Genomic DNA, 12,568 nt, shown 5'->3' with positions numbered 1-12,568 from the left:
CGTTGCGCAGTTTAGTGTATATGAATGGAAAATGGTGCTGGGGAGGTCTCCTGTGCAACCCATACCCAACTTTATATGGATTTTAATTGCTAGTTAAACCAGTTAACCAGCGCCTCTGCAAGGACCAGACCCTTTTACCTGTGCGGGACTCTCAGATGTTGAAAGGACGCTGAGCTGAGGTAGGAGAAGGTGCATCCCTAGGAGAGCTGGAATTGCTGAGGCACAACAAAGCTTTATGGATTATCAGAGCCTAAAGAGTATTTTTTCAACTGTTTTTATAGTGGAAAATTACTGAATTAGTGAAAATTCAGCTGGCTGCAGAACTGCCTAGGTAAAGGAATGAAAAACAAGGCAAACTTACATAAACCTTCAAACAATAACAAGAACATACTTTGTATAATTGTGGTAATTTTGTAGCATTACAGGTTATGTGCCTGCACATGTGTGTGCCTTTATTTTTTTTTTTAAACTGTATATCTTTCTGTCAGTAAAATAGCTCTCTAAATATGTGCTGAGAAGTGATTTTCTGAAAACAAGGAGGACTTGGTTACGCCTCAGGTGATGATGGAAACTGCTAACAGAAAATGAAAAGTCACTCACTTTTCACATATTCTCGAAGCTGGAAAACTATTTTTCCCATCCTCCTCCTCCTCCCCCTCTCACCTCAGCTCTTTCTGGGGCTTTGTGAGTTGTTTTTTTTTTTGGTTTGCATTTAGGATGGTTTCACTGACCCTGTTAAATCTCCTCCCCGCAGCAGCAGCCGCCGCTCCTGGTGAGGAGGCATTGCCCTGGCCGAAGGCACCGCGTCCTGTCCATGCTTCTGTAGAGGTGCTCAGATGGGATTAAAGTCCACATGGAGATATGGAAATGGACCAGGAATTTACTCTAAAAAGATGGTCGGCTGGAATTCGGGTTGCCTTATATGCCTGGTGGTGGTCACCATGGCTGGAATTTCCTTGGCTCGACCGTCATTTAACTTAGTTGTCGAAGACGCCACTTTGGAACCTGAAGGTAAATCATTCTAGAGTGCTTATTTCTGCAAAAGAAGTTATTTCGAAATGCCTCAACATCTGAAATTAAAGTCAACACCTTTATATGCTTTGGTAAATACAAGGCAAGTAACAGACGAGTCCTCAACAGTTATGTTTTCCAACTTTTCCTATTCACGCGGCGGGCTATGTTCATGCAAGCATGTGTTTATTTAATCTTGTGCAAGCAAGTGGTGTCAGTGATTTGACTTGGGACTGTCATCACGTTGTATAATCAAAGTGTACAGATGAAAGTTTTGAGGAATGGGTCTTTAAGGAAACCGGTCTGTTGCACTTGTATACCTGTAGCATATCGCTCAAGAAACGACACGGCTGGATGTCTTTGTGATTTGAGCTACCTGGAAGGTTAAGAGGGGAAAAAAATAAATCATGATCGCTTTTAATCATGTGCCGCGATTGTTTAATTTTGCAGGGCACTCTGCAAAAGCAGGTGTCATGGCTTTATTGTTTGTAGCTGGTTGCTACAGGCTTTCCTATTGTTGTCAATATCCAAGAACAACCGGCACACTGGCTGGTTCGCCAACTCTGGAAGTACAGAGGTGGAGATCTGAATGGCAAGGATAGCAGCTGATTACTGTGAAAGCAAAAACTTGTTGAAACCTTTGCTTTAAAAGAGATGTTTTGATAAAATCTCCTATTTTGAGCCTGCACCTGTTGGTACGTTCCTGTAGGTATATCCCTTCCTCTGACTTTCCTAGTTGTTTTTCTTCTCTACAGAGCTAAGGAAGGGCTGCTGTTTTTATTGTCTTATTGTATTTAAAATTGATTTTACTATGCTATGGGGGATCTTTTCTGCTCTCTGAACACCTTAGGGGAAAGCAAGGCTTCCTTCATAAGGTTTTTATCCCTCATTGGAGGAGTGCTTACATTTCTAATAACTCAACTGTCAAAACAATGCAATTGTCCATAAAACATTTTTCATCAGGCGAGCTTTCTGGAGAGAGTTTGGCCTTTACACGTTCTGCTACTCATGTCCAGGGATACAGCTTTGTTTTTATTTAATCCATTTTCATGCAAAACGTATTTGTTTCTATCCACTGCCTCTAAAAATAGACGTCACCAGCTAACGCATTTTTAGAATCCGTTCCAAGTACATTTTTATTGATGGCAGGGGAAGAATTATGTAGAGACGATGAGCCCTCCTCCCTAGCAAGCATTCCTGAAAAAATTAACACAGTATAGCAATATTGTCATCTGTCATGGACAGAGATTGTTGATAGCGAAGCTTTTTTGTTTCTTCCCCTCCCCTTCTGAAGGTAACTTGAGAATTAAAAAAAAAAAAAAAAAAGCCCAACTCTCATCACCACTTACCGTATGATTTGTTAATTGCACATCTGGTGCCTTTTTGGCTTTTCAGAGGAATGACAAAATCAGGAATAATTCTGGTTTCGGATTAGCTGCTTGTAGTGAGGTCCTCCCGTTTTAGGGTTAAATCAGAAAGAATGTGATTGCATGATTGGTGTAGTATTTTGCAGGGAGAAGAGTAACATTTTTGACTTATGCCTGATAATTTTTCAGGGAAAGAATAGCTCTATTATTTTAAAAAGCACACTTTAAAAATACGCTTCTTCCACAATGAATATCCAGTGGGTGGGAATCTGGGTTTTATCAAAGTGTAAATTGCTAAAAACTATTTAAAACTTCTTCCCTGGGTAGGAATGTTAACTTACATGAGATAATTTTAGACGTGAGAACCTGAATCATTACCAGAAAGGGGAAAAAAGGCTTCTAAGTTAATGGTATAATAAGAGCTTTTATGCTGCAGAACACAGTGAATTGTGTGGGACTTAAATCTGAGATTTGGGAAATAAAACCTTCTTTATGTACTTCATTAGACCCCTTAAAAAAAAAATCACCTTCTCTGGGTTCCATCACTGCCACCCACAAGCTCTCTGAGTTGAAAAGAAAACAAAAAAAAAACCTTTAAAAAAGGTCTTCAAAGACAAAGCTGCTTTATTGTTATTGTTTTTTGGTTTAGTAGATGCCAAACATTTTGGTCAGAGCTAATTTGAGGGGGGTCAGGTGCTCCAATAATGTGTGCTTTCGGTGGGGCTGCTGACGGTGCAGTCATTAGAGCGGTGACATCTCGGACCAGCTGAGAAGGTCGCCGGGGCTGTGACCTTTTGTGACATATGTTGATCTGTTCCTTCATGGGCATGCCCCGAATTTTGTCTTTTTTTGGTGTTAAGTGCTTTTATTGTTGCTATTTATTGTCTTAGTGAGTCAGAATATTCAAGAAGCTGTATGCACCATTAACAGGAATTGAGAGCGTGGCTTTTTGTTCCGCTGCCTGCAATAAATAACCCCGGGTTAAAATACGCTGTCGGCTCTTAGCTAAACACAACTTTAGGGATATTTGCAACCATTTTCTTCAGTATCGGGCTACGTACCTACGTTAGCAGGAGCAGTATCTATCTGTTGGGGTAACCAGCTGCGTAGCTGGGCGCACACATACGTGTGCACAGATAAATAGATACCCCAACAGATAGATCCTGCTTTCTTTGGTTACCTACAGTGTATCTGATCCCTTTGGGAGCTCGCTTCCCTAAGGTGCTTTCATAAATTGCTGGACGCGTTGGGTGCCGAGTCTGTGACCACTAGCTATTACTACTCTGGTACCTATAAAAATATTTACCCTGAAGATGGTATCTTGAGCCATTGTAAATGATAATGTCAATATTGATATCGCGGACACTCGCCGAGGGCCGGATCCTGAATCTGTTTGTTAGCGGTTGTGGTGCTTTCTTTTCTTATGCAGCGATAGGAAAATCCAAGGCTGGGGGGCGGCCTGAGCAGAAACAGGGCCTGCAGGAGCTGGTTGGGGGACTGTCAGCTATCGAATTCTGTCTCGCATCAAGTGTTTACAGAAACGTTTTTTTATCCCAGGGAGCGTAAAGACTTTCTGCTTTTAAATATTTAGAAATAAGTCTACCCCGGCGTGTATAAAGGAGCCATTCTCTTTCTGTGTACCCAGCCCGCAAAGGCCTTTGACAGCCAACGTTTCACAAGGGCTTTGACCGCACACATAGGTTGAAGGGTTACTTTGTGAACTGAATAATTAGTTTAGACATATATTTGATAAATAGCAAGCTCTCCCTTGACCTTCCCTTGCCCAGGCTGTGTGTTATCGTTCTGCTGGGCAGCTAATTTAGTCTCTTCCCCATCCAGTGCCTTGACGCTGTCCTTGGAGCACCCGCTCGGAGCCCTCGCCTTGTGCAATAACAATGTGTTTCAGTTCTTTTAATTTAGGTCAAATTTCAAAGGATTCATTTAAGCTTTCCACAAGGGACAGCCTAATTCTGCGTCCTGCGAAAAAACATGGTAGTTTGAAGTGGCTTTGAATGCGTGTTTGGGAGGCTCCTAGGAGCTGCAGCGAGTGAGACCTTTTGTAATGAGTAATGTGCTGTGCTTATGCTGGGCTCCAAAGTGAGTAACACTTTGTCACCCAACCTTTACCTCCGCTTGTGGACGCTGAACAAAATACAAACACGTTCAGTGCCATACCCAGAGCAGTACGTACGTCTTCATAAAAAAAAGTTGCTTTATCCACAGGCAAGTGCTCAAAGGCTAATGTCGCACGTGGTCCCAGCACAGGCTGGTCGGAGATGCTTCATTAACCATCGTGGGCCACCTGGATGAGGCTGTGGGGTCTTGCGAGGTGTTTCTCAGGCTCCTGGGGACCGTGCAGGGCTGCATAAGGTGTGCCCACCCCAGGTCCTCTCCCTGTCCCTGCGACGAGGTCGCAGAGCTGGGAGGAGCCAGGATGCTTTCTCTGCTTTGGACGGGAAAATAAAACAAAAAATCAACCCAAGGTTCTTGTGCAACGTTACTTGTTTTTTTTTTTTTTAGAAGAGCAGTGGCTTTGATATCTGCAAGTTATGAGTAACAATTCAAACTGATTAGTTAAATCAGAGGGTGTTTTTTTTCCTCCTTTCGTAAGGAAGGGCAATTATCACAGCCCATTACGGAGGAATGTGACACCCGCACAGATTCGGGTTGGATGCCCTCCATAGCTTACATCTCAGTAAGTTATTTGGCCCAGTGCAGGAACTGCTAGCTGAGATCGTGGGGAACTGGACAAGCAGCCAGATTAAATCGGTCCAATCCACCGTCCTTCAGCAGCTCCATGGGCTGGAGACTAATGAGGCGTGGGTAGGGTTGTTATTTACCAGTGGTGTTGTTGAGACACTGCAAGCACATAATGTGTCAGCATGGTAACTGTTTGGTAAAGTAACACAAATAAGTGGACATTTTGGGCCTATCTGCCATGTTTTAAAATCACAGCTTTTTCTTTTTTTTTTAATTTTTTTTTTGGGAGAGGGCAGCAGGGGGTAGCTAAGGTTGAAGAATTTGGTCTTTGAGTGATTTTTGGAGCCAAAAGGTTTTGAAACCTGCTGAATTTTTATTTTTATTTATATTTATTTATTTATTTTTAAACATACGTATTGATAAAACCCCTAACCAGTGACTGACCCAATGGCAGGGTAGTTTTCTAGTTTAGAAATAATTCTTCCTTGGTAGAGAGCTTGCAGTGAAGTTCAGGCTATAGTAACTTTTTACAGGCAAGTTGCAAGCCTTCGAAAGCAGAATTTGCAATGAAAATGCTGACAACTCCAGTTATGCAAGGTTGTGTACGCATGCGATGATGGACTATTTGGTGTTGTAATAACAACCACGGCATAGCTCTTAATGAGTGCGTCTCTGTATCCAGCTTCAGTAGAAATGCTCACTTGCCTTTCAGGAAATAAATTCAAAGACGAGTATTTTCTTAGAGTGACTATCAAGTTCAGGTACAGATGGAAACGTGAGAGAACTAATTAACTACCCTTAGCTGTCAGATTTTAAACTGTTAAATGTTTTGTGAGACCTTAAGATTGAAGCTTTGCAGCGAAAACAGAGACTTTCCTTCTTGGAAGCAGCACTCCGCAGCAGCATAAATCTGGATTTTCAAAGTGTAGGCAAGTTTTGTCTTGTCTCCTTGCGGTGGTGCACCTGGTTTAACTAGAAGAGAGCATTTATATCACAGGAGTTAAGTCCAAAATCTGTGTGGAAAAGACATCAGGGACCCAAAACATGTCTGAAATGATGAAGGGGCTTGCACCAACGTGAATGAGGGCCTGGATCCCTGGTTATTGGCGCTAGCCGTGCTGTGCTGCTGCCCAGGGTCAGGCGTGAGTGGTTCTGGTGCAGGCAGTCGGGCAGACGTGTGCTTGCAATGGCACTGGGGAGCCAGATAGCGCTCGATCTGGCGCAGAGCCTGTGGGGTAAAATTACCCTTACCGCAATTTGGGATGCGATCTGAACAGCAGGCTGGGCTGGAGGTTAGGTTCAGCACACACTGTGCCCCTTGACTGTGGCATTTTCTTTTAAATTTGTCACCGTGCGTGTACCCCCAAATCAGAGCCACCTCTGTGTAGCATGGGACAGAGCAGGCTTTTAAGCTGACTTCCAGTGAAGTTGGAGCGACTTTGAATAGAGGCACATCCTAAAACGAGAGCAGATCTGAGGCTTCTGTTATGGTGAGGAAGGGTGCACGGGGAGCTGCCGTGGGAGCGGGGCCGGAGGTGCAGGCACGGGGTGCTGGGGGCTGCACCTCTGACGAGTGCCAGCTGCTGGGTGAGATGCTTGGTAAAAGGAGTAGGAGTAAATATTTATGTCGATTTTTTTTTTTAAACTCTTAAAAACAGGTTATAAATCACTTACTGATTAATGTACATCTTTGGTCCCATCCCATCTCTTAAGTATCACCGCTGTTCTGGCAAGAAGAAACCCTTTTATTCGGGAGTACTGAGCTTTGGTTTTCCTGGTTCTGCTTCAGAGCCTCGGAGCAGTCAGCAGCTGGTACAGAGCCGTGCATGCCCCACGGACTTCACTTTCTGCTGGCTCAGGTCCTTTTGCTGCTCGTCACCTCACAAATGACAATATCCTTATCGGAGAGAGGGACAGGAGGGCAAGCTCAGCGCTGGCTGAATTCTACCGTGTGGCTTCCTTCGGCTGTCATGCTATTTTTATTTTAATTGTATTCTTGAAGTTACTGTAGTGAAAGCATATCTGGTGAACCTCAGAGAAGCTGAGGAGCTCGTAGATGTGACCTACTTTAATTCCCTTCCTCGCGTGTTGTTGCAAGTTCTGTGTAATTATTGCTTTTCCTCCCCCGCAAAAGAACTGGCTCATCAGTTTGGGACATCGACCGATTTTCAGCCGCCTCGCAAACCCAGGTGGACCGAGAGGAGGGGAAAATCCATTTGTATGAGGGAAACAGCCTTCATTCAGGAGGGTTTGCTAGGGTGGGCACTGCGATGTGCCGGGCGACTGGAGAAGAGGAAAGGGAGGATGAGGAGGCAGGAGAAAATCCTGATTTTTCTTTTTTTCCTTTTTATTTCCCCTCCTAGCTTTTCATGAGTTTGTTTGGAAGAGAGTTTTGTGACATAGTAGACGTAGTAGTTATCACCTCAGGCTTTCTCCCGGGGGGCTTGTCTGCATCGTGGCCAAGTTTGGATGGAATTTGGAGCCCGAGCCAGGCGTGCTCATGCAGTCTGCGCTGACCAGGACAAGTCCGTAGGAGGTTAAATCATGGTTGGCTGGAAGAGAACTTGGTCAGAGCACCATGCTACGACTTAGTTCTTGCACATAACGGAAAGATGTGGTGTAGAAAAACTGCATAAGGTTCATTATATTCTTTGGGATGGCCCGGAGAGGTGCGTGGTGAGCTGGCGGGCAGCACGCAGCATGGGACCAGCTTTGCCAGTTTGTGCAGAGCCCTGTGCAGTGTCTCTGATTGCAATGTTTAATTTGTTTCAAGGAAAGTAACATATATAATTCCGAGTGTTGCTTTAGGCCACACAGCCGTTTTTAAAAATAATAATTAAAAAAAAACATTTAAATTTTGAGCAGTTCTTGAGCTCGGTTGTGTTAAGCATTGTTTAATCACAAAAAACAATCATGCTTAGATATTACAGCGAGAAAGTATCCAGATTTAGGTGATACTGTTTACTCGCGGGGGAGCACAGGTGTTTCAGATGTGCAGGATTTAGCATGGAGGCTTCGTAATAAATCTGCAGCGCGCCACTGCTCGCTAATAGCCCTTCTACTAACAATTCAGAAAGAGTCGAACCATCTTCCATTAGCGTGGCAGAGCGCCCAGGAGTGACTGCTACAACAACGAGTGGCCGAGGTGCCTGCAAGTTTAAAATAACCCTTGTCACCTAAATGGCTGCGGCCACCTGGAAGCGCACATCACCAGCCTGGCTTTCACTTCGGGGCTTGTTTGGCTTCTTCTCCGAGCTGCCAGGGACCCCCGAGCTGCTTCGGGATGCCTTTTGACTAAATACTGCTTTCAGTTCAAAGGGAGCCTGGTATGCCTTGAAGCTCGGTCATTTTGAAGTGTTTGGAGAACATCCTACGGTTTATACGTGATGAGGATAGGACTTATACAAGTGCTGAGGGGTTGTTTTGGGGATACTGTTTCCAGTGGCTCTTTTTCCAAATCTCACTTTAGGAAGTGGGGGAAGATGGATTTCAGAGGCAGAGGGGGGAATAATCAAGATGAGACTTCCAGACAAGCTGCTAAAATTAAGAGGATTTGTATAGTCAAGTAAAAATGGGACCGCGTACAAAAGAAACAACTGCTGACTTGCTTATAGGGAATCTGGATAGATGTTCTCTGCATCCAGAACTAGCACTTGAACATGAAATTGTGCAATTTTTAACCTCTCAGTTGTAATTTATTCCTTTTGCATATTGAGTAGTAATAGTCCCAAGCACAGCCTTTGGCAAACCTGGAAAAAAAAAGAGTTGTGTTTTTATGTTTGGATTTATGCTTTGTTCTGTCATGTTTTTATGTTGTTCTTGAAATGCAAATAAGGGACCTGGAAAAAAAAGCTATAGTTTGGAATAGATGCAAGAAAATATGGAAAATAGTAAACCCAGTGCAACTAAGTATACATGTTCATACCTTTCCCAAGGCTGCCTATCCTATACAGAGCCTTTCCCAAGCAGACTCTAGCACTAAGCTGGACAGTGGAGTTGGTTGTATTGATCTGCTACTTGGTTATATGCAGAATATGGGCAGGATGATTTGATCTTCTGCTGTTGCTGAAAGTAAAAACAGTGAGCAAATGATCCCAATCTCTTATTAGATTCTATCTTTAAGATATAGAAGGTTTTTTTCACTTAGCTCTTCATTTGAATTTCTGGGAAAAAAAATGATACATTTCCCCCTTGTATTGTGTAATAGATTACATGAAGACTCTTCTGTAATGAGTCTGAAGATTAGTTAATTATTTTTGAGATTGTGTTACATGTGTTAGGTTTATAGTGTACTCCCCAGTACACTTACTTAGCACAGGGGCCAGCACTCTGTTGCTTTGTGCAGCTAATGGAGTTTCTGACTTGAACAGAAATTGCCAAGATTTGATGCGTGCAACCAAAGGTTCAAGCCCTGAAGATGGCCCCTAGCTTCTCATCACACCAGTGATGCATTAAACGCAGCGCAATGATTTTAGGGTTTTTCGTGTGGCAACTCCCACTTGGGGGTGGTTTCTCCCTCCCTGTTACAAAGCCTTTATGCAGAAGATATAATGATGCTACCCTGCTTCTTGCTTTGTCCTGTATCTGGAGACAAGTCCTACGGTGACTATTGTGTAAAAAAGTCTTCATCCTGTAAGGAGCAGACCGTGAAGAATGGGGACAAACAGGAAGAAATCGCAGGGCAGTTCCCAGCAGCAGGAGGTGGCCGTGCTGGTCTCTCTGCTGTTTACTTTGAACTTGGCATGCTCCGAGTCTTCCCTGGCTTGGCTTCCAAAAGCATAAAGCACACAGCCAAGCCCATGAGCATGTGATAGTTGGCATTTTTGACGTGTGTTGCGTGGCTGTGCAGCCGTAACTCAAGGATCACAGCTATAAAGACAGGTAGGAGCAAGCAGGCAACAAGCTGTAGGAATTTTAATCTCTGCATGAAGCCTAGACATGTACAATTTTTTTTTTTTTTTTTTTTGCTTTTGAGAAGGAGTCTACTTTCTGTAAACATGGAAATGGGGTGTGAGACATCAACCCAGCTGCTCAGCAGCCATCAGTACTGTGCTGTAATGCCTTGTGGACCTTGCGCCACATCAGCTAACATGCCAAGAGAGTGGGGCCTGCCCCAGGGCACAGTATGAGGCCCATGTTTGCCTCCACTGCTCTGTTTTGATGTAGGCCCACCAGGGGTGGTTACCTAGAGAAGCCACTGTTCTGTAACTGTTGACTTGCTAAAGAGCATGACACACAGCAGATAGATGTAAGCACATGGGGATAACTCCTTTTTGTGAATCTGCAGAGCTTCTCTCTTGACTGGGGGATCTGCAAGGGATGGAACTCCTCGTTGCTCACCAGAATTACTTATTTTTCTAAGTCTTCAAAGCTTAACGTTAGTGTGGTGTAATGTTTTCCCTCACCAGTGATGACATTGGCAAGTATTTCAATTGGAGGAGATTCTTTTTTTTAATGATCTTAGTATATGTAACACTTGATAGGAGTTGACATGATGCTGTAGGCCTGGAGCAGGTCAGGGTAGCTAGAAGCCCTACACTTGCATGTGTGATGTGGCAATGCTTGCTTCAGGTTGCAAATTTTTACTTCCAGGGCTAAAGGATTCCTCCTGCTCCTCAGATCTCCCCTCTCTTTCACCTGGTTTCATCTCTTGTGCAGCCATCAGAAGACTCGGTCCTTACAGAGCAAGGTTAATAGGGTTAAAGAAGATGCCAGGAAAAAATACCTCAGTTTATTTTGGAGAGTCTGCTGCTTAACGTTTTGTGGAAGTCACTGTGTTTTCAAATAGAGCAAGCTGGGAGCTTGTTTTAGAGAAAGAGCTGAAGACTTAGACCCCACCATGTTTTTGTTTGTGGCTGTCACAAGTGTCTCCTCCTTGTTGGTGCCGTGCATTGGTGAAGGTTTTCTGCAAGGCCTGGATCGTTTTCATCAGGCATAAAATTAACATTTGAAGCATTAGAGGGGGAACGATTCCCACTCTTTGGAGCGTTGTTCATAATGACAAGGGATTTTTGTGTTTTAAAACTATGGAAGGAACTTGAGTAACTTTGAAAGGAAAGTACTTTATCAGAGTACAGAGGCTTCCTGATTGTGCCTGGCCGAGGCAGAGCCGGGCATAGCTGGCAGCTAGCTGACGGAAACACCACACAAATGAGACAGCAGGAATCCAGTGACTTTGGAGAAACAGATGGATGAATTGCAAACACTATTTTGTCCCCTTTTGTGTAAGGAGACGTGCTCAGCCTTTGTGACTTCAGTTTGCTGCTAGCTAGCAGGAGATAGTCACAGCGGCCAGGAATTACTCTTTGCAGTTTTGAACCAGTGGCTTTTGCTTTTGTAGGTTGAGTTTACCATCCACCATCCTACCAGAAGAAGACACGAATCTACCGTTAATGTTAATTAGGCTGCCAACTTAAATTGATGGCAAAGCCCATCAGCTTGTACCAGGGATGAGAAGGTTGTAAACCAGATCTACACTTGAGCTTCCTGGTCCTCCAAGGGCTGACTCCTGGGGAGAGCGTGGTTTGGGGCCTGTGGCTGTTCTCCTTCAGGCCCAGTTCAACGTCCCGTTCTGTGGTGCTCATCCAGCGTGGTCTTGCTGGATCTTCCTCAATTCCAGGACAAACAGCAGGATGGGAGAAGGGGTAGGAGAAGCAGCAGGAGCAGGCGTGGTTGGCAGCCTGGCGTCCCCCATGGGGACATTCAGTTGTGCAAGGAACCTCTTGGATTCCTGACAGGTCAGGTTTGTTGACCCTTCTGGGCATGCTATAGTGAGCGTTTAGTTATTTACTAAAGCCTTTTGAAGTGAAAGTGGCTTGATGGGGTCTGAGGCTTTTGTGTTATGGAGAGTTGTGTGAGAATCTTTGCTGGGGTTAGCTATTAGCTGATTGTTTAATTATTTGGCTCTGTAACTAAGTAACTAAATGCCTTGAGCCTTGAGATAAGTAGCTCTTTGTTAACATTTTAATAAATGGAAACAAATAATAATAATTTAAAACCTAAGGAAGTATAAATCTTTCGTTTCAGTGACCAGTCGTGAATAGAGTCATGATTTGGAGTATAATTGTGAACCTCATAATAATATGAAACACAGCTTTTAGAATGTCCCAGTCCTCTATTGTGGTCATGGCTTTTACACAAATAATATTTACTCCATTTGATGGCTGGATGGCATAAACCATTCTGCGAGACTGTATGAACAGGCAAAGAAAAAGTTTGTCTGCTTATTTAACAGCGGCTTGGTTTTCCGTGGGGTGTTGTTCAATAGCTCCACCTCTAAAGCTTAAATATGCTTACATTGTGTGCACCACTATTGCAAATAAGGATGTAGCTGAGAGTAAACAGCAGCAGAAGCAAGGTTCCCTCCCGTGTCCTCTAGTGTTTAAGAACATCAACAGAAATTTTACACATGCCTTTGTTGTTTTATTGTTTTTGTAGGGTGATAGGCAGGTGTTATTCGCAAGAGTTAAAGCACCTTGGTGGTAGGAACT

At 43.8% G+C, this 12,568-nt stretch overlaps 1 protein-coding gene across 4 annotated transcripts in view; it reads left to right on the top strand.

Annotated features, from left to right (window-relative positions):
• The window catches only part of FGFR2 (fibroblast growth factor receptor 2), an 83,044-nt gene that overhangs the window by 3,831 nt on the left and 66,645 nt on the right, over window positions 1-12,568 (top strand). For all 4 annotated transcript variants that reach the window (XM_080597113.1, XM_080597112.1, XM_080597111.1 and 1 more), the window contains exon 2: window positions 755-1,011. In XM_080597113.1, coding sequence (XP_080453239.1) covers window positions 837-1,011 — 175 coding nt within the window. In that variant the 5' untranslated portion in view covers window positions 755-836. The remainder of the gene's footprint in view (window positions 1-754; window positions 1,012-12,568) is intronic.

Source organism: Anser brachyrhynchus (genome assembly GCF_964034855.1).
Source record: "Anser brachyrhynchus genome assembly, chromosome: 6".
NCBI classification, from domain to species: domain Eukaryota; kingdom Metazoa; phylum Chordata; class Aves; order Anseriformes; family Anatidae; genus Anser; species Anser brachyrhynchus.
The sequence above is the reverse complement of the archived record's forward strand: the minus strand, read 5'-3'. Positions and strand labels throughout refer to the sequence as shown.